The sequence below is a fragment of the Microcaecilia unicolor genome, chromosome 12 (assembly GCF_901765095.1).
Source record: "Microcaecilia unicolor chromosome 12, aMicUni1.1, whole genome shotgun sequence".
NCBI lineage: Eukaryota > Metazoa > Chordata > Amphibia > Gymnophiona > Siphonopidae > Microcaecilia > Microcaecilia unicolor.
Window position 1 is genome coordinate 84,698,306 of NC_044042.1, and position 26,900 is coordinate 84,725,205.

Here is a 26,900-nt window from a genome sequence, read left to right on the forward strand (position 1 = left end):
CTTAGAATCACGATGTCCCAGGCGGCGGTGCCAGATTTCCAGACTACATTTACCATCATTCTTCCTTACTTGCGCCATATATGAGGCTTCACCTGAAATGTTCAGCTTATAAACATCATTATGCATAAAAGCTTCAGCATACACTTCATCATTTTTAGAGATTGTGCACTTACTGTTTTCAAAATGAATCACAAATCCCTTCTTATCTAATGTAGATACACTAAGCATATTGCAAACTGCTTGGGGAATATACAAGACATCACTTACAGGAATTTCTTTAACTTCATTAGACACTTTGCATTTTAAGAATCCAATACCTTTTGCTTGGATCTTAGCAGTCCCTGCGTTTGCAGTTTTAAGAATACCTTCCTCTGGACACATTTCCTGAAAGAAATCCTTACAATTGGCTAAATGGCATGTGCTCCCCGAATCCAAAATCCAAGTACTTTCATTTGAATTATTATTTACCATAGTCAAAGATTTTTCTGCCATTAGAAAGCCCTTGTGTTTATCTTTGTCCTTCATACATTTCCTGGTTTGAAAATTCTTTAGTTCCATTGGCTTAGGTGAGCTAGAGGGAGTGTTTTGTGTTTCCTTACACCATTTAGATACATGTCCCTCCTTTCCACATGAGTAGCAAATCAGCTTGCCCTTGGGTGGAGTTTTCCCATAGCTCCGCCTTCCTCTGTTCTTTGCCAAGAAATTTGTTTCATTTCTCTCTGACTGACTTTGAGAACACATCTCCTCAGAATCATTTATTATGCATTCCTGCCTTAGTTTTGATGTTGCCTGTTCAAAAGATTGCCCTTCAATGGCCTCATTTACAGACCTAAAAACATCAAACTTCTTTGATAGTGAGGTAAAAAGAAATGCTCTTTTCAATGCATCACACATGGGAATTCCAGAAAGTTCTAGCTTTTGAAATGAAGACATAAGATGCATAATGTGATCATTACATTTACTTTTATCCCTTAATTTGGTTTCATTCAACTCTGCCAACCAAATTGGTTGCTGCTTTGCATATGTAGTTGCATACATAGTTCTCAGTTTATATAAAATGTCCTTTGGTGTATCTTTTCCCTCCACTAATATGGCTTGTTTCTCTGAGAGAGCTTCCAAAAGCATGCACTTCACATAATAGTTTGCATTGTCCCATTCAGCCATATTTTCAGCTGTTCTGTCTTGGTCTAAGCATATATCTAATCTTTTTGCTCGAAGGAGACATATGAATCTTAGTTCCCACTGCTGATAATTAAACTCAGTTAATCTGGGCACCTTGAGAGAATAGAACAATGGTGAATTTCTTCCCTCAGCCATTTTCTTAGCCTTCTGTCTGCTGTGTGGGGGGAGAGAGAGACAGACTGAATCTTTCCTTTAAAACTTAAGAGAAAAATGTGGCCTTTTTTTCTGCCTGGTAATATTTCTCTTCTTTTTCAATTCCTGAGCCCTGGGCCCATAACCCTTTTGTTGGATTATTTGTAGTAAATAATTAGCAGATTTTAGTACACACAGCTTCAGCTTTAGAAATGTTAATTTCTTTCTTCATCTCTCTCTCATTCACCCCTGAATAATTCACTGCTGAGTCACTTTAAAGTTGAAGTAACAAAACATCTGTTTACTCACAGTTTGTAGTTAGATTATAATCAGACAGGCTTATATATACATATTACTATACATTTGTATTATCAGCTCCTTCCATGTGCTTAGATGGTAATGGATGCTCACACCACCATAGATCCTCTCAGGTTAGGAGAGATCATGAGCTCCATGTGCTCCATGTGCTGCATCTGCAGTGTCTAACCCCCACAGGAAGTTGCATAGCTGTGTGACCTCTCTAAGTAATTCACATCAGAGGTCACAGAGTAATCACAGAGAAATAATATCTGACAGGCAATGCATGTAAAATACAATTACATTCCAACACTAACCACTAGGACACTCCTCCACTCCTTAGGAACAGAGGGGCCCTTTTACTGTAAAGAAATGGGCTTAGTGCATTTTAACGCAGGGCTTTCCTGTGCACTAAACCCATTTCTAATGCAGCCCAAAAATGGGGCTTTTTTTTTCCTTTTGCAAGTCCTGTGCTAATTATTCTATTAGCATGCGAAACCTGCAAAAATATTAACGCTAGAGCACTTACACCTCCTATGTAGGAAGTGCTAAGTGCTCCCACATTAGTCTGCATTATCCAGATAACGCACACTAAATGTGAATGCGCTAGCTGGATAATACTTCCACGCCAATGACCAGGGGGTGTTAGGGGGTGGGAAGCATGGCAGTGGCCTTGGGCCCTCATTCCATAGGGGGCCCCAAACCTGACTCAAGCTAAAGGAGGCATAGGCTGGCCAGCCTTTGGGCCCTCTCTCCGGTTTCTGCCCCGGGGCCCTGAATGTCTAACACCAGCCCTGCCCATGACGTGCCCCTTCCTGAAAATTTTCAAAAATACTGCGTGATTAGTGCGCAATGATAGCAAATTACTGCAAAACGCTTTTACATGTTTTGCAGTAAGCCTTTTTCCATGGATAAAGTCCTAGGGCTCCGTAGATCTTTTCAATAGTTATGCAGGTCCTGGCTGAATATTGGCTGGGACCCAAATAAGCTCTGGCAGTCTCCCCCTTCTTAAATTAACCCTAGATGTTCAGTGCTGGTGCCCAGACATGGCCTGGCACTGAACATCCAGAGCTAATTTGCCCACTGCTGCCAGCAATTAAACAAATCCTGACTGTCGTGTGCTGAATATTTCCCCCATTGCTTTTTAAAATGGTTTATACTATGCTATCAGCTGCTTTACAGTTAAAAGAGCATCTTTAATTATATGGGGTTTTTCAAAGTATTTTGTTAATTTTGTAAATGTTTATCTTTATTATACTAATTAATTTTATTGTGAGTTTATTTTAGTTTTTCACCCCTGCTGCAGCCTGTGGTCCTGAAGTGTATTTTAAATAAATTTGCCTTATTTAAACATTTTAGAGGTTTTGCTCTTTCGTACAACTTTTCTCAAGTCCCCTGGTTTGAGCCTCTGTATGATTATCTCCCTGCTTGTGGGGTAGTGGGCGTGGTGGTAGAGAATAGTGGGGTCACAGTGTATGAATGAATGCCTTCTTCTTCTTGGGATGTTTGATACTTTCCAATTATATTATGGAGTTCTGATTTTATTTCTTTTATAATATTTTATTCTACACCTCTCTAACCTGTTTGATAAAAAGAGTGGTATATTAAGTTTAATAAATGGTAGATGTTGAAATAATGTTGTGTGAATTCATTTCAGCTCATTTTTAGTAGCTCCCCACAGCTCTCATGCACCTCAGTTTGTAATCCTGCCTCTCTTATACCTTGGTGTTTCTGTCATTTACCTGCTCCCACATACTTCAGTCTGTTGGTTGGTCTCTTCATTCCTCTCTTCCTATCCCCCATCAGCTCCAGTGCATCTATCCCAGGACATCTTCTGACTCCTGCTGTGAGTAGCCATGAGTTTATTAAAATCCCAGTTTTATCAGCTTTTGGTTCTGCAAATTCTTTATATGAGGAACCCATTTTGTTTAATATAGGGCCATACATCATGCAGATTTTCCAAATTTTAAGACTTTGTATTTATTTTTCTTGTTCAACAGAAAACATTGGACATGGTGATTTCACATATTTCTCTGCGGTCTGCTGGATTTTTGGCCGTTACTTGTATGACCAGCTACAGTATCCCATAGGACTGGTGGAATCATGTTGGGGTGGTACCCCTGTTGAAGCTTGGTCTTCCAAACGTGCTTTGGAAATGTGTGGCTTATCAAACTCGGTAAAAAGGTAAGAGGCTGAGAAGATGACAAACATAAAGAACAAAATAATTTTCCTTTCTAAAGTTAAATCAGTTTCTAAAAGGTTTTATGACATTGCTGCAGGCATAGGTAGAAAACATTTAGAAAGTCTTGGGGGCCACACAAAAGTTTTGGGGGAAATGTGATATTTTCCTTGTATTATTCTGTGGGGTCAATATTCAAAAGAATTTAAGCGGGCAGGAGAGGAACCTGCCTGGTTAAACCCCACTGAGCTGGCCAGCTGCCAATTACTTGGTGGCACTAACTAAGTAGTGTTGCTGGTTATCTGTTCTAACCAGCCATTTCCTAACCGGCTAGTTAGGGGCAGTCCCAGGGCAGCCGAGAGACGGAGCCGGGCCCCAGGTAGGGCCGCTGCAGCTGCCACTGACGCCCCTCCACTCGGGCCGCTGCCCCTGTCCCCTTACCTTCTTGCATCTGTTCCTCCCTCGGTCTGTCACTCTTCTGCTCTTGTGTGCAAGGACCTGGGTAATCACATTAACGCAATCACCCGGGTCCCAACAAGCATGAGCAGGAGAGAGACACAAACCCTGGTGCCAGGCCCCCTTTGGAGGCCAGGTCCAGGGAATCTTGCCCCCCACCCACCTCTCAGCAGCCATGAGCAGTCCAGGGTGAAATTTAGGTTGAGCTGCTATTTAGCTGGTTGGAGGCAATATTCAGTCTGTTAAGTGGCTAAGCAGGCAAATAAAATAAGGAGAGCAAATATGATGTCCTAACTTTATCTCCCGAGTTAACCAGGCACCGGTCTGAATATCAGCTGACGCCCAGTTAACTTCTGGATTCCACACTAAGCCAAATATTTTAATTCCAGAGGTCTAATGTGCCCCGGCATTGAATATCCAGGGTTAAGTCAGCACATGCCTGTGAGCGGCTTAGAGGCTGCTTACTATCTCTGTGGAGGAATAGCCTAGTGCAGTGATGGCGAACCTTTTAGAGACCGAGTGCCCAAACAGCAACCCAAAACCGAATTATTTATCGCAAAGTGCCGGTAGTCATTATGGGCGGGGTCACCACATATGACTCCACCCCTATGATAGCCACACCCCTTACACCAGCCATGGCGCATATAAACAGACATCATTGAAAATATTATACTAGTGTAGGAGAAAAAAATAACATGACTTTCTTCCATTATAAATCATTTCTGTAAGCTGTTACAGCTCCAGTATGCCCAGTGCAAAATAAGACAGCAGATGTAAATTCTCCAATTCGACATATTCCAAACAGTAAAATGAAAATAAAATGATTTTTCCTACCTTTGTTGTCTGGTGATTTTGTTTTTCTATCCATATTGGTCCTAGTCGCTGATTCTGCTGCTCTCTATCTGTTCTCTTAACTCCGTTTCCAGGGCTTCCTTTCCATTGATTTCTTTACTTTCCTCCTTTCTTCTTCATTTCTTGCCCTCCATCCATGTCCAGCAACCATCCTCTCCCCTCCAGCCACAAATGTCCAGCAGCCCTCCTCTCCCCCCTGCCCTACCTCCCAGCACCCAGCAGCACCCAGCACCAGGCCTCCCTCCCACCCAGCACCCACCATCAGGCCTCCCTCCCACCCAGCACGCAGCAGCAGCAGGCCTCCCTCCCACCCAGCATCCACCATCAGGCTTCCCTCCCACCCAGCACCCACCATCAGGCCTCCCTCCCACCCAGCATCCACCATCAGGCTTCCCTCCCACCCAGCACCCACCATCAGGTCTCCCTCCCACCCAGCACGCAGCAGCAGCAGCAGGCCTCCCTCCCACCCAGCATCCACCATCAGGCTTCCCTCCCACCCAGCACCCACCATCAGGCCTCCCTCCCACCCAGCATCCACCATCAGGCTTCCCTCCCACCCAGCACCCACCATCAGGCCTCCCTCCCACCCAGCAGCACACAAGACAGCACCAGGCCGGCCTCCCGCACTCCCCTGGTACAAAGTAAGTACCTGAATATATGTAAACCACTTTGACTGTAGTTGCAAAAATCTCAGAAAGGCGGTATATCAAGACCCATTTCCCTTTCCCTATTTGAGATTCTACATGGAATGTTGCTACTATTTGAGATTCTACAGGGAATGTTGCTATTCCACTAGCAACATTCCATGTAGAAGCCTGCCCTTGCAGATCAGCCGCGCAGGCTTCTGTTTCTGTGAGTCTGACGTCCTGCACGTCAGACTCACAGAAACAGAAGCCTGCACGGCCGCATTGGTGATCTGCAAGGGCAGGCTTCTACATGGAATGTTGCTAGTGGAGGAGTAGCCTAGTGATTAGTGCAGCGGACTTTGATCCTGAGGAAGTGAGTTCAATTCCCACTGCAGCTTCTTGTGACTGTGGGCAAGTCACTTAACCCTCCATTGCCCCCAGTACACAATAAGTACCTGAATGTATGTAAACCGCTTTGAATGTAGTTGCAATAAAAATCAGAAAGGCGGTATATTAAGTTCCATTTCCCTTTCCCTTTACTTATGTGGCCTCTTTCTGTCCTCTCTGGCCTCCTTCTACATGCTTCTTTCCTGGTGTACTTTGACTGTTGTCAGCTGGAACCCGTATAAGTGCCGTTGGCCAGGACATGCCCAGGTAAGCCTGGATATTCAATACCGATGCCTAGAGATGGGTCCTATTTAGTCAGCAGCAGTTAAATGCTTAACAAAATGCTGACCACCAGCAGCTGAATATTGAGCAGATACATTTTAATTAGGCCCCTCTTACCCTTTTAGGAGTAGCGAAGAATCAAAGATGTTGAGTAATCGTGTGAATTACTGCACACGTTTAGCATCTAGTTCATGAAGATGTTTCTTTTATTCTGTTTCTATGGGAACAGACCTCGATTATTCCAGCCTATTGTGTTTTATATACATCTGTGGTAGGGTGGATGAATGTGGATGTGTGCATCTCTGCATGTGCTCGTGGTTGTTCGTGCCATGCAGACTCAGGGACATACCCAAAATGGCAGCACATGGGAGAAAGCAGAACTTCAAGGCTGCAAACACCCTTTTCCTGGTCAGGCTCTTCTTGGGATGGGAAGACTGTCTGTTCCCAATGCCTGGCTGTCCTAACCTTATCTGCCAAGTTAACTGTGCACCAGTCTGGATCGACCAGTAAGCAGTTCGGTTATGGGTGTGCAGTGGGAATCGAACCCAGTTCCCCAGGACCAAAGTCCACCACTCTAACCACTAGGCCACTACTCCACTCCACATTGAACATCCAAGCTCAGTTCAGCCCGTGGTGGTCAGCAGCTTAAAAAGCACTGATTGCTGCAGGCTGAATTTTACTCCCTAGGTGCCTAACTTAAGGAGTTATGGATCTGATTCTATATATAGTGCTGAAAAAAATCAGTGCCGATTTGAACACACGCTTTGACGTACTCTAGGAGCCGTGTCTGAAGTTGTTGTTGTTATTTTTATTATTTATTTATTTGGATTTTGTTCACACCTTTTTCAGTAGTAGCTCAAGGACTCTGGATATTTCTCTGTCTCAGGTGGGCTCACAATCTGTCAGGTTCTCAGGTTCGGAGCATGTAGGCACGAACTCTGGAGCAATCGTGAGCCCTTGGGCTGCTGACGAGGAGCGGCAGCAGCAGGCAAAACCCACCAACCAACACTGGGCTAGCACACTGGCAAAGGCAAGGACTGCAGACGCAGACAAGCAAGTCGGAACACATTGGACTGGTACACACTGGACTGGAACACACCGGACTGGTATGCACTGGACTGGAACACACTGGACTGGAACGTACTGGACAGGAACTCACTGGTCTGGATCACCCTGGACTGGAACACACGGGACTGGAACCAGGCTTCACCTACACTTGACTGCCATTCCCCAGGGGTTGAGCCCCTGGGTGCAGGCAGCCGACAGGACTTGGATGAAAACTGGAACTGGAACTAGCAGGCTGGAACACCAGGAAACTCACACTAGAAGGTACACTAAACAAGCTTGGCCAAAACAGGGTTCAGGAAAGGAATCAGGATTCAGGATTTCCAAACAGACCGGACTGGAAGGAAACTGAAAGCAAGCAGGGCAGACACAAGCAGGAGGGGAACTGAAGCTGAAGACAGCCAGCCACAAACAGAGGAAGTACAGAGTGGAGGAGTGGCCTAGTGGTTAGGGTGGTGGACTTTGGTCCTGGGGAACTGAGGAACTGAGTTTGATTCCCGGCACAGGCAGCTCCTTGTGACTCTGGGCAAGTCACTTAACCCTCCATTGCCCCATGTAAGCCGCATTGAGCCTGCCATGAGTGGGATAGCGCGGGGTACAAATGTAACAAAAAAAAAAATACCCCTACAGGGTGAAGGACTTTCAGACAAGCTCGACTAACTAGGGTAGGGCAGAAGCCCAAGGTGAACAGGGAACCAGGATACAGAAGTGCCCGCAGGCACCCAGACAAAAGCAAGACTGCAGTACAAACTGCACTGGGGAAACAGGTTCTCAGACAGAAGGGAAAGGAAGCCAAACGCAGACAGGGTTCAAAAATGCCCACAGGCACTTAGGCAAAAGCAGAGCTGCAGTGCTAACTGCACAAGGGGTTCAAACAGGAGGGAAAGGAAGCCAAAAGCAGGCAGGGTTCAGAAGTGCCCACAGGCACCTAGGCAAAAGCAGGGCTGCAGTGCTAACTGCACAAAGGGTTCAGGGTACTCTGACAGGAAGGAAAGGGAACCAACAGAACTGGATTCCAGAAAGGAATCAGGAGACAAACAAACAAGGAATACCTACTAGGGACATAGACTATAAAGCAAGGCTAAGCAAGACAACGCAGAAGTGCAAACTGCACCAACACTAACCTGGACCTTAGGCATTTGCAAAGGCAAAGCTGAAGGGTTTCCATTTGCCTAATAAAGGCAATCACTGATGAAGCCACAGGTAAGGGTGCTGCTTAGTTCCAAACCACCCAAGCAAGTCCAGCAGATTGGAAGATCCGGACCGGACTAGAATGACTTCTGGAACATAAGGAAAGTAGTCCATAGCAGCCACCGAGCCTGGCCACCGGGGGGGGGGGGGGGGGGGGGGTGAGGTGAGCACAGGCATCGACATAGTCACAAACGTGATACTAACTTTTCTACCTGAGACAATGGAGGGTTAAGTGACTTGCCCAAGATCACAAGGAACAGCAGTGGGATTTGGCCACCTCTGGATTTCAAGACCGGTGCTCTAACCTGTTGGATTATTTGTAGTAAATAATTAGCAGATTTTAGTACACACAGCTTCAGCTTTAGAAATGTTAATTTCTTTCTTCATCTCTCTCTCATTCACCCCTGAATAAGTCACTGCTGAGTCACTTTAAAGTTGAAGTAACAAAACATCTGTTTACTCACAGTTTGTAGTTAGATTATAATCAGACAGGCTTATATATACATATTACTATACATTTGTATTATCAGCTCCTTCCATGTGCTTAGATGGTAATGGATGCTCACACCACCATAGATCCTCTCAGGTTAGGAGAGATCATAAGCTCCATGTGCTCCATGTGCTGCATGTGCTGTGTCTAAACCCCCACAGGAAGTTGCATAGCTATGTGACCTCTCTAAGTAATTCACATCAGAGGTCACAGAGTAATCACAGAGAAATAATAGGTGACAGGCAATGCATGTAAAAATACAATTACATTCCAACAAACCCCTTCTCATGCATAACTGTCATGCAATTATTTATTCATACAAAGTCCAAGCTTTATACGCAGATTCACAAAATGTTCTCTGGGTAACGGTTTGGTCATGATGTCAGCTGTCATCTCACTGGTGTGACAATAGTGTAGACTGATGACCCCTTCTTTCGCCAACTCTCGCACGTTGTGGTATTTCGTTGCGATGTGCTTGGTGCGTGACTGAACCTTGTCATTCTGTGACAGTCGGATGCAGCTCTGATTATCTTCCATTATCTGGATTGGTCTCTTTTCAGCTATACCGAAATCCAGCATAAGTTTTTCAATCCACATCAGTTCTCTGCACGCTTCCGATACGGCCACGTATTCAGCTTCTGTAGAAGACAAACTCACAATACTTTGTTTATGACTGGCCCATGAAATTTGTACATTTCCATACATAAACACATATCCACTTGTGGATTTATAATCAGAATGATCCCCTGCCCAATCTGAATCACAGTAACATATTAGTTTTGGATTACTATTGGCTGAAATCTTTAATTTACAATCAATGGTACCCTTTAAATACCTTACCATCCTTTTAACTGCAGTCCAATCTGATTTGGTAGGTGAGCTGACCCTTCTGCTCAAAATTCCTACTGCATTTGCTATATCAGCCCTGTATGTGGTAGCTAGATATAAAAGCTTACCTATGGCTGATCTATATTGGATGTTATCTGGTAAAGGTTCTCTTACTGTTTCATCCTTCAGAAAATCAGTGATCATGGGAGTGCTTACAACTTGGGCATCTTGCATACCTAAACTTTCAATAAGCTCATTTATTTTCTGCTTCTGGCTTAGAAGATAAGAACCATCATTTTGTTTCTCAATTTCTATGCCAAGATAGTATGACACATTACCCAGTTCTTTTATCTCAACATTGAGGTTTAAACATTTTACAATGTCCTTGTACTCTTGCTCACTTTCGCTTGCAATGAGCAGATCATCAACAAAAGCTAAAATGTATGCATATTGTCCATTTCTGCACCTAGTGTACAAGCATTTGTCTGCTTCACCTTGCTTAAATCCCAAATTTATTATTTTTATCCAATGCATCAATTTCTTCTTGTGCAGCTTTATGCCATTCAGCAGCTTCTTCTGCTGGCATTTTCTCAATCTCATCCCATGTTAAGGGCTCTTGAGCTTCTGCTGACTTTGTTAGGTAAGACAGTCTTGGGGGTGGAACACCTTTGTTTTCCCTGGATGAGCGTCTGACAACAGGTTGGTCTGACCTTTCCGCATCCTCTAAATCTGAGAGTCCTTCTCCAATTGATTCCCCTTCTCCAACTGTACTGTCTTCTTCAATGATCCTTTCTGTGTCTGCTTCCTCTGCCTGTTCCTCGTTAGATACAGGTGAGTTGCTTTCAGACATCTGCCTTGGTATGGCATTTATATACACTGGCATGTCTATTATGGTTCTAGTTTCATATTCTGGATGATAAGGCTCATCTGGGATAATCCAGCCTTTATCAACCCTTTTGTTTTCATCAAAATATGTAACATGTCTTATGCCAACAATGCCAGTTTTCAGATTCAAAATTCTATATCCTTTGTGTCCTGGAGCATAGCCAACTAAAATGCCCCTTTCTGTTGTGGAATCCAGCTTATGCCTTCTTTGCTTTGGTACATGAGCATATGCTGTACTTCCAAATGTTCTTATGTGTGACAGGTTTGGCTTCCTACCATGCCATGTCTCATGTGGTGTGCGCTCAGCGCCTTTCGTTGGCATTCTGTTTTGTAGGTACACTGCTGTGAGAATGGCTTCCCCCCATAGTCTTTTAGGGAGATTGCTATCTGACAGCATACATCTGGTCATTTCCACAATTGACCTAAATTTTCTCTCTGCAACAGAATTTTGCTCTGGTGTATAAGCTACTGTTGTGATATGTTGAATGCCTTCTTGTTCTAGAAATGTGCGCATGCTTTGTGAAATGAACTCACCACCATTGTCGGTCTGAAGAACCTTTGGTTTTCTTTCAAATTTATTGCTCACCATGGCTACGTATTTCTTCAGCATGTCTGTGACTTGACTTTTTTCTTTCAGCAAATAGGCCACACAATATCTAGAGAAATCATCCAAGAATATTAGCACAAATCTGTTATTTCCCAATGATGGGATATTAAACGGTCCACATAAGTCACTGTGTATTAAGTCCAGCACTTTATTACTCCTATTTCCTGTGTATGCAGGAAATGAGGGTCTCACACCTTTTTGAGTAACACAGTCTATGCATTTCTCCATTTTACCAGCATCTGCACTTATCTGAATGCCAGTGGCCAGTTGCTTACTGTGAAGATCCTGGATCACCTTAAAATCACGATGTCCCAGGCGGCGGTGCCAGATTTCCAGACTACATTTACCATCATTCTTCCTTACTTGCGCCATATGTGAGGCTTCACCTGAAATGTTCAGCTTATAAACATCATTATGCATAAAAGCTTCAGCATACACTTCATCATTTTTAGAGATTGTGCACTTACTGTTTTCAAAATGAATCACAAATCCCTTCTTATCTAATGTAGATACACTAAGCATATTGCAAACTGCTTGGGGAATATACAAGACATCACTTACAGGAATTTCTTTAACTTCATTAGACACTTTGCATTTTAAGAATCCAATACCTTTTGCTTGGATCTTAGCAGTCCCTGCGTTTGCAGTTTTAAGAATACCTTCCTCTGGACACATTTCCTGAAAGAAATCCTTACAATTGGTTAAATGGCATGTGCTCCCCGAATCCAAAATCCAAGTACTTTCATTTGAATTATTATTTACCATAGTCAAAGATTTTTCTGCCATTAGAAAGCCCTTGTGTTTACCTTTGTCCTTCATACATTTCCTGGTTTGAAAATTCTTTAGTTCCATTGGCTTAGGTGAGCTAGAGGGAGTGTTTTGTGTTTCCTTACACCATTTAGATACATGTCCCTCCTTTCCACATGAGTAGCAAATCAGCTTGCCCTTGGGTGGAGTTTTCCCATAGCTCCGCCTTCCTCTGTTCTTTGCCAAGAAATTTGTTTCATTTCTCTCTGACTGACTTTGAGAACACATCTCCTCAGAATCATTTATTATGCATTCCTGCCTTAGTTTTGATGTTGCCTGTTCAAAAGATTGCCCTTCAATGGCCTCATTTACAGACCTAAAAACATCAAACTTCTTTGATAGTGAGGTAAAAAGAAATGCTCTTTTCAATGCATCACACATGGGAATTCCAGAAAGTTCTAACTTTTGAAATGAAGACATAAGATGCATAATGTGATCATTACATTTACTTTTATCCCTTAATTTGGTTTCATTCAACTCTGCCAGCCAAATTGGTTGCTGCTTTGCATATGTAGTTGCATACATAGTTCTCAGTTTATATAAAATGTCCTTTGGTGTATCTTTTCCCTCCACTAATATGGCTTGTTTCTCTGAGAGAGCTTCCAAAAGCATGCACTTCACATAATAGTTTGCATTGTCCCATTCAGCCATATTTTCAGCTGTTCTGTCTTGATCTAAGCATATATTTAATCTTTTTGCTCGAAGGAGACATATGAATCTTAGTTCCCACTGCCGATAATTAAACTCAGTTAATTTAGGCACCTTGAGAGAATAGAAAAATGGTGAATTTCTTCCCTCAGCCATTTTCTTAGCCTTCTGTCTGGTGTGGGGGGGGAGAGAGAGACAGACTGAATCTTTCCTTTAAAACTTAAGAGAAAAATGTGGCCTTTTTTTCTGCCTGGTAATATTTCTCTTCTTTTTCAATTCCTGAGCCCTGGGCCCGTAACCCTTTTGTTGGATTATTTGTAGTAAATAATTAGCAGATTTTAGTACACACAGCTTCAGCTTTAGAAATGTTAATTTCTTTCTTCATCTCTCTCTCATTCACCCCTGAATAAGTCACTGCTGAGTCACTTTAAAGTTGAAGTAACAAAACATCTGTTTACTCACAGTTTGTAGTTAGATTATAATCAGACAGGCTTATATATACATATTACTATACATTTGTATTATCAGCTCCTTCCATGTGCTTAGATGGTAATGGATGCTCACACCACCATAGATCCTCTCAGGTTAGGAGAGATCATAAGCTCCATGTGCTCCATGTGCTGCATGTGCTGTGTCTAAACCCCCACAGGAAGTTGCATAGCTATGTGACCTCTCTAAGTAATTCACATCAGAGGTCACAGAGTAATCACAGAGAAATAATAGGTGACAGGCAATGCATGTAAAAATACAATTACATTCCAACATAACCACTAGGCCACTCCTCCACTCCAAGACTTGTGTTATTGGATGCACAACTGGCACAAGTCCTTTAGGCGTGATTTACAGAATATGCCTAACGCCATCCACACGACTAAAATTTAGGTGCAGCAAATTACACCAATGAAAAGCTGGTGTAAATGCCCATTCCTAACTTTAGGCACAGAACAGGTTATTCTACAACACTAGGCATACATTTTAGGAATGTCCACCACCTGCCCATGCTCCTCCCATGACCATGCCTACTTATGGGATCCACGCGGTACGATTTATGTGCATTGCCTTATAGAATACACCTAGGGCCCCGTTTACTAAGCTGCGTCGTAGGCGCACTAACTTTTTAGCATGCGCTAAAAATTAGTGTGTGCTAACAATAGAGACACCCATTATATTCCAATAGGTGTCTCTAGTGTTAGCATGTGCTAATTTTTAGCTTGCGCTAAAATGTTTGCGTGCCTACAGTACGGCTTAGTAAATAGGGCCCTTATTGAGTTATGCACGTAAATCTCAATTAGTACTGATAATTGCATGTTAACATTAACATCCAATTATCAATGCTGATTAGCTAGTTAACCAATTGAGTTGTGTGTGCAAATCTAGTCGCAGTATATAGAATCTGGGGGGTATGTGCTTAGATCTTGTGAAAGGAAACTTGCCCTGCTCAGCACCTAAAACAAATAGGTGAGCAGCTAGGCAAACTTAGTTCAGGGGAGGGAATTCAGGCACCGATGTGGATTTTCGGTGCCATGTGTCAGATTTGGTCTTCAGATTACTGCTCCATTCCCTCGGCCACTCCTGTGCTTCAAAATTAGACAGGGGGATGCTTAGTCTAAGCCTAAATTTAAGTGCTATTCCTGTGCTTAGAGCTAATGATCTCAGATCTAGAAAATCATCCCCTCCTTCTTTTCTGCATCCTGATACTTAAAATACTCTTCCCCCAAAATGTGATCGTCCGTTGCCAAATCCTATTACATTTGAGTGATCTATAATTTAGATAGGATACTGTATTCTTATTCTCAGCACTTGAATGGATCCTCTTTCCGTAAGATTGTGTCTTTTTTTATTGTTTATTGGAGTTCCTTTCTTTTTTTCTGGTTTTATAAATCCCCCCCCCCCCCCCTTATTTACTAAGCTGCGCTGGTGGGCTGGCTCTTTCAAAGTGCGATTTTCTGAAGATCAGGTGAGCAGTGGTGTTTTGTGCCATTTGTTTTTTAATAATAGACTCTTTGCAGCCGGCATAGATGCCGTTACAGTAGTCAATGTGTACAAGGGTTAGGGTTTGTACAAGCATCCGGAAAACTTCTCTTGGAAAGCAGCTTCTGATGTGCCTCAATTTCCACAGTGTGTGGAATATTTTGGTCACAGTATTCTTTGCTTGTGCTTTGAAGGACAGGCCTCAGTCTAGTGCGATTCCTAGGATTTTCAGGTTGTCTGCTATGGGGTAGGTGGTCCCATCGAGAGTGATGCTGGAAGTGAGTACTACGAACTGAGTCTTATCCCTTGATAAACAATGAATGATTCTGATAGCTTACGTACCCTCCCTCCATTCATTTGAGTTGTGATCCCATGCTCCCATTTATTTATTTATCTATCACATTTATATCCCACATTTTCCCACATGTTTGCAGGCTCAATGTGGCTTACAATAAGCCGAAAAGGCTATCGCCAGTCCAGCATTTATACACTTACAATATAGTGTGAAAATCAGAGAGGATAGATAGAAAAGGTAAAAAGGGGAAAAGTAAGAGAGTCCAAAATGGTCCATTTATATTCTGTTTTGAGGGGCTTTATGGTTTATATTGGAGCCTGGGGGTAGGCCTTCCCGAATAGGCTGGTCTTGAGTAATTTCTTGAAGTTGAGATGGTTTCGAGTAGTTTTGACAGCTTTAGGCATTGCGTTCCATAATTGGGTGCTGATAAAGGAAAAGTAGGAAGCGTAGGTGGATTTATATTTGAGGCCGCTGCAGGTAGGATAATGGAGATTAAGGAATGAACGGGATGTTCATACAAAATCCTTCTGAGTGCACTCCCTTCCCTCCAAAAATAGATCTGTGAAACCACTTGCACTTCTCTGAAATCTCACATCATGATTCCTGAGGGTTTTCTACCTAACAGAGAGAAGGGACATGATCTCCTTCCTGTTGCCACTGCCACTGTAACACCTAGCAACAAGTGCATCATTCAGTGCAGGGAAGGGGCAAATTGCATCCCTCCTGCCATGAAGATGAAAGACCCATAGAAATCATGAGGTAAGATTTCAGAGGAGCATAGATGATTGTAGAGTCTTCTTGGGGAGGGCATGCTGCAGAACATCACCATTCCAGGGGTGGAGGAGAGGATTCTGACCCATGGGGTGGGTTGTTTATCATGATTCTTCAGGAGGGAGGGAGAGAGTAGTAGCTTGGGGCAACTGGTCTTTTAAGTCTCAGGGTTCAAAAGGAAGAGGATTGTGGCTCGAGCAGAGAGGACTGGCTTGGCTGAGTTTAGTTTTCAGCCAGGGCTGAGCAACCTGAATCTAGTGGCAAATGTTAACGGACTTGGTTTTGGAAACTTTTCAGCCACATATAGGTGCCTAGATTTTTGGATAACATTTTCTTAAATATATAAGCAGTCAAAATGTCGTCACATAGATGAGGTGCTCTACCTTGGCTGAAAATTGGCCTGACAATACTTCAAAAGAAGATGACTTAGCAACTTACAGACTACTCATGTTAGACAAAATAGAAAGCCTAAGAGAAAATCTATAAACATATCAACAATTGTAGTTCTGCTTTCCATAATACTGAAAAATAATTTACTGTAACATCATCAGTTATTTTTTTTTCCACTTGTTTTAAAGTTACCCAAATTTTAGTGTTCTGGAAGACATGTATGGACCTGACGTGCACTCTGTTCTCTGGAATGCAATGATTCATCCACTTCTGAACATGACTATTAAAGGAGCTATTTGGTACCAAGGTAAGGGGTGATCGGTGGTCTATCAAATGGGACAAACTCTTCTTATGTCCATCAGTGAGTCGTGCTTCTGGTAATTCAGTATGAGAAGAGTGCACTGACTGCAGTTGACCTTAAAAGAAGGCAAGAGATTCCCAGTCTGAGCAGGTCTCCCTCGATTCTTCAGAATGTGGAGAGATCATCCAGCTACACTATTTGATCACATCCAGTCAGAGTATCCAGGCCATGAGATGCTGTTAGCTAAACAGAAGTATCTTATAGAATTGTAGTACAGTCCTTGTCTAAATAACAGAGGTTTAAGGATCCTAGCTTTACACTATGAACCTAGAGACCAAGATTGTGGGTAGAGGAAAGAGGCAGTTAGTGACTCAGAAACATGTTTGAGAGGTGAGGATGGATTATGCTCCAGGACTTGGAAGGCAAGTAATTTGCTTTTAAATTGTCTGGGTGATAGGGTCAGAGAGGTGAAGGGAAAGTTGATGGTGCAAAAACAGAGCAGATGTACAGAAAGATGAACCCAGTGGCTGGAGCCAGTGAGGACCAGAAGAGGTTTCTTTGATCACTATCCTCCATTACAATAGGACACCCCTTCCGGTCTTAAATGTGATACATTTTGGTTCTTTTTGTAGGTGAGGCAAACACAGAACTGAACACCGATCTGTATAACTGCACTTTCCCAGCCATGATTGAGGACTGGCGCAGGGCTTTCCATGAAGGGTCGCACGGACAAACTGATGAGAACTTTCCTTTTGGATTTGTGCAGGTAATTTTAAACAAGAATTGTCATTACTTATAGCACTCTTATTTCACATGCTACGTTTCATTAAACATTCCTTGCCCAGTTTGAGCCCTGGTGGTGTCTGCTGTGTCTTTTCCTGCAAATTCAGGCAAGTAAAAAATAAAAATAAATCCACAGTGAAAATCATGCAAGCAAAATTTTGCAAGAAGTGCTGTGGGCCTTTCATCTGATTCTTAAATTTGGCCTGTGAGATAAATGTTTGAAAGTCAATGACATTTACTGGATATGAAACTCCTCTTATTGATCTATAAGTGCTTTCACTCTGCAGCTCCTCAGTACCTCTCCACTCTCATCTCTCCCTACATTCCTCCCCGGGAACTCTGTTCTCCTCCACTGCTAACTCCAGACTCCGTTCCTTTTATCTTGCTGCACCTTATGCCTGGAATAGACTTCCTGAGCCGGTACATCAAGCTCCATCTCTGGCCATCTTCAAATCTAGGATAAAAGCCCACCTTTTTGATGCTGCTTTTAACTCCTAACCCTTATTCACTTGTTCAGAACCCTTATTTTATCATCCTCACTTTAATATTCCCTTATCTCTTGTTTGTCCTCTTTGTCTGTCCTAATTAGATTGTAAGCTCTGTCGAGCAGGGATTGTCTCTTCAAGTTCAAGTGTACAGTGCTACGTACGTCTAGTAGCGCTATAGAAATGATAAGTAGTAGTAGTAGTAGTAGCCCTTGCCGCCTCCTATTTAGTAGGCAGTAAGGGCTCACGCACTACTTATGCGGTAATCGGGCAGCCTGATTACCTCTGGGAATGCCTACTCCCTGCCCCCTATTTTCTAGTGAGGGAAATGGCACACACTGATCTCAGAAATACAGTGGGATGCCTCAGGACACCCTGGTAGGGCTGATTCTGCATGTGCTGCCTGTGCGGTAGCCCTATCACTGCTTTGTAATAGGGCCTCTAAGTGTAGGTGTTTAGTTATAGAATTGCCTTTATTCTGCACAGTTGTGGGTTAATGTCAGACCCTGTACCTCACTCCCATATAATAGGATAAGTTGAGTATTAAATAATTAATTTGAATTGTTGCTATTACGGAGACGTGGTTCAACAATTCTCATGAATGGGATGTGACCGTACTGGGCTATAATCTTTTTAGAAAGGATAGAGAGGGCCGAAGAGGTGGAGGAGTGGCTCTGTATGTGAGAGAGAATATCAGAGCGACTGAAATGCGAGGAACCTGGGGAAAAGAAGAAGCTTTATGGATCATCCTGGAAAGAGAAGACGGAACCTGTATCCACATGGGAGTTATCTACAGACCTCCTGCGCAAACGGAGAAGTTAGACAAGGATCTGATAGAAGATATTCAAAAGATTGGTATGAAAGGGGAGGTGCTACTTTTGGGAGATTTCAATTTGTCTGACGTGGATTAGAACGTCCCATCTGCGGAATTGGAAAGAAGTAGGGAGATTGTGGATGCCTGTCAAAGTGCCTTGCTCAGACAAATGGTGACGGAACCCACGAGGGAAGGGTCAATGCTAGATCTAGTGCTCACTAATGGAGATAGTGTTTCTGATATCTGGGTGGGTGCCCACCTATGTAATAGTGATCATCACCCCGCATGGTTTGATATAAGAGCGAAGGCGGAGTGCGGACGCACAAAACTCAAAGTACTGGATTTCAGACATACTGATTCTGATAAAATGGGGGAATACCTGAAGAAGGAGCTGTTGGCATGGGAAGGCATAGGAGAAGTAGAAAAACAGTGGTCCAAGCTAAAGGTTGCTATAAATATGGCGACTGATCTTTTTGTGAGGAAAGTAAACAAAACAAGAGAAGCAGGAAGCCTATATGGTTCTCCAAACAAGTAGCTGAAAAAATAAGAGCAAAAGAGGCTTTATTCAAGAAATACAAAAGAACGCAACGAGAGGATCACAGAAAAGATTATCGGATTAAACTGAAAGAAGCGAAGAGGGAAATATGGCTAGCGAAAGCGCGAACAGAAGAAAAATGGCTAAAGATGTAAAGAGAGGTGACAAGACTTTTTCAGATATATTGGAGAAAGGAGAAGAGATAGGAATGGAATTGCAAGACTGAAAGCCACCCATGTCCAGCGACCCTCCTCTCCCCCAGCCCCCCTCCAGCCACCCATGTCCAGCAAATGGAGGCCGCTGAGACTTACAAGGGTGGCCTCCAAGACTTCAGCAGAAGTCTCAGCGGCCATTTTGAACGATCCGACTGCGGGGGAGGGTCAGCGCCAGCAGCGGGCAGGCAAGACTGGGGATCTTTCCTGCCTGCCCCGAAGAATTCGCTGGACAACCTGGGTGGCTGGAGGGGAGACAGGGGAGAGAGGAGAGTCGCTGGACATGGGTGGCTGAAGGGGGGGCAGGGGGAGAGGAGGGTCACTGGCCATGGGTTGCTGGAGGAGGGGCAGGGGAGAGAGGAGGGTCGCTGGCCATGGGTGGATGGAGGGGGGGCAGGGGAGAGAGGAGGGTTGCTGGACATGGGTGGATGGAGGGGGGACAGGGGAGAGTGGAGGGTCACTGGACATGGATGGATGGATGGAGGGGGGCAGGGGAGAGAGAGGAGTGTCGCTTGGCATGGGTGGATGGAGGGGGCAGGGGAGAGAAGAGTCGCTGGACATGGGTGGATGGAGGGGGGAAGGGGAGAGAGGAGGGTCACTGGACATGGGTGGATGGAAGGGGGGCAGGGGAGAGAGGAGTGTTGCTGGGCATGGGTGGATGGAGGGGGTCAGAGGAGAGGAGAGTCGCTGGGCATGGGTGGGTGGATGGAGGGGGGGCAGAGGAGAAAAGAGAGTCGCTGGACATGGGTGGATGGAGGGGGGTCAGGGGAGAGAAGAGAGTCACTGGACATGGGTGGATGGAGGGGGGCAGGGGGAGAGGAGGGAAGGGGTGAGGAGGCCAGAGGAGAATGCAGAGTTGATGCACATGTAGGGGGGGAGGGCAACGGACAGAGGAGAATTGCTACATCACGATGGATGGAGGGGGCAGGGGAGAGATGCTGCACATGGATGCAGCACAGAGGACGTTTGCTGCATATGGATGAATGCAGAGGAAAGAGCATAATTGGTGCACACAGGACACACACTACACTCTCTCACTCACACAGACAGACACACACATTCTGTCTTTTTCTCTGACACACACTTTCTCTCTCACACATACTCTCTGACACATACTCATTCACTGTCTTACACATACTCACTTACTCTCTCTCACACATACTCTCTTCTAAAATTTCCCTTAAAAACATAATTGCCATTAGAGGACAACCTTGCTAGCGCCCGTTTCATTTCTTTCAGAAACTGGCCTTTTTTACTAGTATTCTAACATTAGATCTGCGTTGGCAATTAGATAGGTCCTTCAAATCCTTCTGAAGCAAGCGGATGTCTCGGTCATGTTTCTCAATAAACATGAGCTTTTCAGAAAATTCGTGAGATTGTATTTCCATCGCATCCAAGCGAGATCTGACTTCTACAAATTGAGAATTTAAGGATTCAGTTTCGGTGCGAACTGCTTTAGTAGCTTCCACTTGCTCAAACATAATGGATTGGATTTAAAGGATCGCATTTCAGCAATGAGGAGGTCGAGTTGCATCTCAGAGGTTTTTGGCACCATTTTCTCTGGCATGGAGGGTTGTGGCTTAAGCCTTTTTCCGCTCAGGGCCGCAGAGTTAAGTGAATCTTGTTTAAGATTTTTATTTAAGGCCATCGGAACAAGTATTTATTAGATTAGTGAAGTTCCCCGCAGTGTTTAGCACGTTTTACACAGATTTGGGGCCCTTATTTACAGACATTGAGTCCAAAGGGGCGAAGTTTGCTTCTGAATAAGGGGTAGGATGACATTGTCAGGAGCCCCAGCGAGTGTCCATGAGACATATATGGCTCCACTAGGGGAGGGGGTGGGGTACCCTAGGACTATCAGAGTCCAAGTCCTAGGGCACGCGAGGGAGGGGAGAGGGTAACGGGAGGGGAAAGGGGTAAGGATGTGGGAGGATGGGAGGGTGGGGGGGGTGAAAATGTGAAAACAAAAATTGATGACGGACTCAATCACTGGCTTTTTGTTATGTATGTTATGATGTTGATATGTTATTTATGCCAGATGTGGAATGTATCTTATTGTGATTGTCATCAATAAAAATGTTGAATAATAGATTAGTGAAGTTTCTTGTCCAGAAGAATCGGGAGACTATACGACATTCTTGAAAATTGTGGCTTAATACTTAGGAGCTCTCATCCCATGGCGTCTGTTCAGATCGGCAGTCAGGTTTTGCCCCCCTGGGGGCTCATTTTCATAACAAAAAAACATCCAAAATACCAAAATATGGCAGAAAGTGGCAGATGGACTTTTTTTCCCAAAACATTCAAATCACTATTTTCAGTGACGATCCTAGGTCGGCTGCCACCTGGGGCGGATCGCTGATGCGCACCCCCCTCCCCCAGGTGCAGCACAACTAGGGTTACCATTTTTTGTTCTCATAAAAAGAGGACACTTGCCCCGCCCTTTTCACGCCCCCTGCCCCGCCACTTTCACATCCTCGCCCTGCCCCTGACGCATATTCCCCTCCCCCGGTCACCCCCTCCTCCCCCCTGTCATCTCCACTCCCCACCCCCTGTCACCTCCCCTCCCCTTACTCTACTATCCCTGGTGGTTTAGAGGTACCTCTTCGGGGCAGGAAAGAGCCCCCTCTTTCCTGTCCAGAGCGCTGCTTCCAGCTGCCCTGCATCCTGTGAGTCCGGCTCTCGGCGTTTCAAAATGGCCGCCCAGAGTTGAAGTCTTGCGAGTCTGCTTAAACTCTCGGCGGCCATTTTGAAACTCCGAGAGCTGGACTCACAGGATGCAGGGTAGCTAGCAGCAGCGCTCCGGGCAGGAAAGAGGGGGCTCTTTCCTGCCCCGAAGAGGTACCTCTAGACCACCAGGAATAGTAGAGTAGAGTAGGGGAGTCCCGCCCCCGCCAGCCAGCCCGTTTGTCCAGAAATCCGGACAAACGGGCAGGCTGGCCAAATCCGTCCGGAAGCCCGGCCATGTCCCCAAAAAGAGGACATGTCTGGGTAAATCCGGACGTATGGTAACCCTAAGCACGACCCCCCCCCCTGGCGAAATGACACACCCCTCCCCCCCGGCGCATCAGCCCCCCCCCCCCCCCCCCCCGGGTGCATCTTTCCCTGCGGGGAGCAGCCGCGAGGCTCTCGGTTCTGCTGGCTCCCTCTGCCCCGGAACAGGAAGTAACCTGTTCCGGGGCAGAGGGAGTAGGGAACCAGCGGAGCCGACAGGCACACGGCACCCCCCCAGTAGCATGCACCCGGGGCGGACCACCCCACCCTTGGTACGGCGCTGGCTATTTTCAAAACTCATTTGTAAGACAGTTTTCTATGCAGTATGTACACAGTGCATCCATCACAAGGGATATGTTAGGGGCGGGACTTGGACGTTCCCAAAACTTGGACATTTTTCTGCCATAATGTTACACTCTGTTACACTCCTCCTGAGGTGCAGCCTGCTTGCACAGGGTATGCGCATTCGAGGATGTGGCGGCCATCTTGGATGTGGGTATCTCCAGGATAGGGCGGCCATCTTGGAGATGGGCGTCTCAGGTTGTGGCAGCTTCAGGAAGGAAGCCCATATTTGGGCGTAGAGCATCTCCTCTGATGGGGGCAGCCATCTTGGAACAGCTGCACATGTTTGAGCTTAATTCCTATACTATTTAAAGCCCTGCCACCCAGGGGCGTATCTGGAATCCGGCGGTAGGGGGGGGGCCAGAGCCAGAGGGGGGGCACATTTTTGCCTCCTTTCCCCCCCCCCCCCCCGCCGCCGCCGCCTCCTCTCTCCACCCCCCTTCCCCGCCGTCAATCCTCCCCCGCTGCTTACTTTTGCTGGCGGGGGGCCCCAACCCCCGCCAGCCGAGGTCTGACCTGCAGTCATCATATTTCGTCTTCCTCCGTGGCCATGCTGCAAGGAAGTAACGCTGCAGTGCTGCTTCGTTGAATCCAGCTCGGAGTCTGACGTCGCAGCACGTTGTATGCGCCAGTTCAGAGTCTGACGTCGCAGCACGTTGTACGCGCGTACAACGTGCTGCGACGTCAGACTCCGAACTGGATTCAACGAAGCAGCACTGCAGCGTTACTTCCTTGCAGCATGGCCACGGAGGAAGACGAAATATGAAGACTGCGGGTCGGACCTCGGCTGGCGGGGGTTGGGGCCCCCCGCCAGCAAAAGTAAGCAGCGGGGGAGGGTTGACGGCGGGGAGGGGGCCCAGGCCCCTGTGGCCCCACGCAGATACGCCCCTGCTGCCACCAGTCCTTCCATGCTTCCGCTTCTATTGCTGTAGAGGTCGCAGTCCTAGTCTGTGTTCTACTGCCGGTTATCTTATGATCCTGTGTTCTGACCCTTGGATTGTTTCCTGACTACTCTGCTGTGTTGCTGCCTGCCCAGACCTTGGACTGTTTCCTGACTACTCTGCTGTGTTGCTGCCTGCCCAGACTTTGGGCTGACTCTGGGCTCTTCTGCTGTGTTGCTGTCTCCCTGGTCTCTGGACTGTGTCAGCTTCCCCGCCTGTCTGGTTGGTGGCCGTACACCCAGCCAGTTCCGGAAGTCCTGGTGGCCGCCTGCACCTGGGGGCTCAACTCTTGGGGAACGGCGGTCGCTTCCCAGGTGAAGCTAGGGGTTGTCTGGCTGCCTGACTGAGTGCGGTGCTGCTCCATCTTCGCCGTGCTCAGCCGGGGCACAAGGGCTCACTTCCCCAGACGTAACACATAATGGAACAAAACACTGGAGGGATTAAGGCATGATCCCCCCCCCCCCCCCCCAAAGATGTACATGTCAGTCTCTATGACAGCGTCAGATATTATTGCCAGTCCTATTAGAGCAGCAAGCAGGTCCCTGAAGTAGCCTAGTGGTCGTTGCAAAGCACTGTAGAGAAGAGGACCCAGGCCCATATCTGACTTTAACTGTTACACTTGTGATGGAAAGTGTGAGTCCTCCAAAACCCACCCAAAATCTACTGTGCCCACTTATAGGTGACACTTGCAGGTATAAGGGCTATTGTAGTGGTGTACAGTTGGGTACAGTAGGATTTTGGAGGACTCACCATACAATATAAGGGGGTAACGGTGAGATGTGTACCGGTGACCTTTTATGTCAAGTCCACTGCAGTGTCCCCTAGGGTACCCCACTGCTCTGCTGGGATGTCTGTGTGACCAGTCTACTAAGAATGCTACCCAGTGGCTTGTTTTTGTGCATTTTTCCCTTGGGATGTTTTTTGGGGGGTTTTTAACATGGGCCAAAAAGATAGGTGCACTGAGCACTAAAACATCTAGTAAATGGCCATTTTTGAAACCAAAAGTTGAACGTTTTTTTGCTTTGAAAATGGCCATGTTCACTACTGGATTTTTGGATGTTTTCCGCAAGATGTCCAAAATCGGATTTAGACGTCATATCGAAAATGCCCCTCCACGTGACTTAAGACTTGCTATTGAGACAGACATGGGAAGCAACTGCTTGCCCTGGGATTTGTAGTATAGAGTGTTGTCACGATTTGGGTTTTTGCCAGGTTCTTGTGACTTGGCTTGGCCACTGTTTGGAAAACAAGATATTGGGCTAGATGGACCATTGGTCTGACCCAGTACGGCTACTCTTATGTTCTTATGAGATAGATTGGTAAACTCTGTAGAAGTAAAAATTAATCATTGTCCAAGGTTGGGTCCCCTCAAGCCCCAGTCTACATCACCTGCTCTAGCTTTTCTTCCTCCTTGTACGCATGCATACTACAGAAATGTTCTTGTATTTCAGCTATCCACATACCTTCGAAAGGAATTCACTGACTGTTTTCCACGGATAAGATGGCATCAGACAGATGATTATGGCTATGTTCCTAACCCCAAAATGCAAAACACATTCATGGCTGTTGCAATGGATCTATGTGATGAAAATTCTCCATATGGCAGGTACACTGAATGGATAATAGATGCATATGGTGGTTATTTTCATGTGTATATTTTTGTCTGAATTTCTTAAGCTTTAGGAAAAGGATTAAAATCTTTTATATTTTGGTAGTGTATTTTACATGTATTGTCTATTGAAATTTTATTGTCCGTTTTGTAACTTGCCTAAAAGTGTATAAGATACAAAAATCGTCTTCATTTTCATGTTCATCATAATGTGAGGGTCCCTATAGGAAGTTACTGCTCCCCTTTAACCGCACTCCCTCACAGTCACAGAGACACCTTAAAAAGAACATCCCGCCCAATATTTAAAGGGAAATGACCACTGAAACGGCACCTAACCGGCTATCTGGCGATATTCAGCACCGAATAACCAGCTATCCAGCGCTGAATATCACCGTTTAGCAGCTTAAAGACAGCCGGTTATATCACGGGATATAGCCGGCTATCCCAAGATTTTCATTGCGGCACTGGCTAAGTTTGGTGGTCGCGAAAAACTGCATTGGCTTCCCATTAGAGAATGGGTTGCCTTTAAGGTATGCACCTTGATTCACAGGATCATATAAGGGGAAGTTCCAGATTATATGCTTGAATTGGTTGACTTACCACTCAGAAACAGATTCAGTCTCTCATGATCCTATTTAAATTGACACTACCCAGACTGTAGTGGACTTAAGTACAAATCTACTTATGCCTCCAACTTCACCTTCATGGGCACACAACTGTGGAATGCTTTACCCAAATCAGTTAAATCTATTTATTTATTTATTTATTGCATTTGTATCCCACATTTTGCAGGCTCAATGTGGCTTACAATACATCATGAATGGTGGCAACATGATAAAATATACATTTAGTATTACAGAAGGATCTTGAGTAACATGATAATAGATTAACAAGCAAACATTGTAAGACAGTTCTGGATATATATGTACTAGCCGTGCTACTTTTGGAATGGGGGGGTTCTGAGCCCCCCCCCCCCCCCAGAGTCACTGCTGCCGCCCCTCCATCTGGCCCGAGCACTGTGAACTTATATCAGCACGCAGCAGCAGGCACATCAGCAAAGCTGCCGTCGGGACGGGCTTCCTTCTCTGCCTGTGTCCCGCCCTCGTGTGACGTAACGTCGGCGAGGGCGGGACAAAGGCAGAGAAGGAAGGCCGAAGGCAGCTTTGCTGATGTGCCTGCTGCTGCGTGCTGATATAAGTTCACAGTGCTTGGGCCAGATGGAGGGGCGGCGGCGACTCCGGGGGAGGGGGGAGGGGGAGCGGTTCTGACGTCTGCAGCATGCCAGTAGAGACTTCCCTCTCTGTCCCGCCCCCATCATCACGTATTAAAGCGGGGGCGGGGCAGAGAGGGAAGTCTCTACTGCGCATTTGCGAGTGAGTACGGTCACTCGCCCTTTATATGTTTGTTAGGAGTTCACATTTATTGATCTTTGTGGTATGCCTTGTTGAAGAGATGGGTCTTCAGTAGTTTGCAGAAGTTAGTTAGTTCATAGATCGTTTTTAAGTTGCGCGGCAGCGCATTCCAGAATTGTGTGCTCAGGTAGGAA

General features: G+C 45.4%; 1 protein-coding gene across 1 annotated transcript in view; it reads left to right on the forward strand.

The window, feature by feature from the left end:
* Window positions 1-26,900, forward strand: part of SIAE (sialic acid acetylesterase) — a 69,096-nt gene that overhangs the window by 30,218 nt on the left and 11,978 nt on the right. Inside the window, 4 exon segments of the mRNA XM_030220593.1 lie at window positions 3,612-3,795; window positions 16,530-16,648; window positions 17,275-17,408; window positions 25,197-25,351. Coding sequence (XP_030076453.1) covers window positions 3,612-3,795; window positions 16,530-16,648; window positions 17,275-17,408; window positions 25,197-25,351 — 592 coding nt within the window.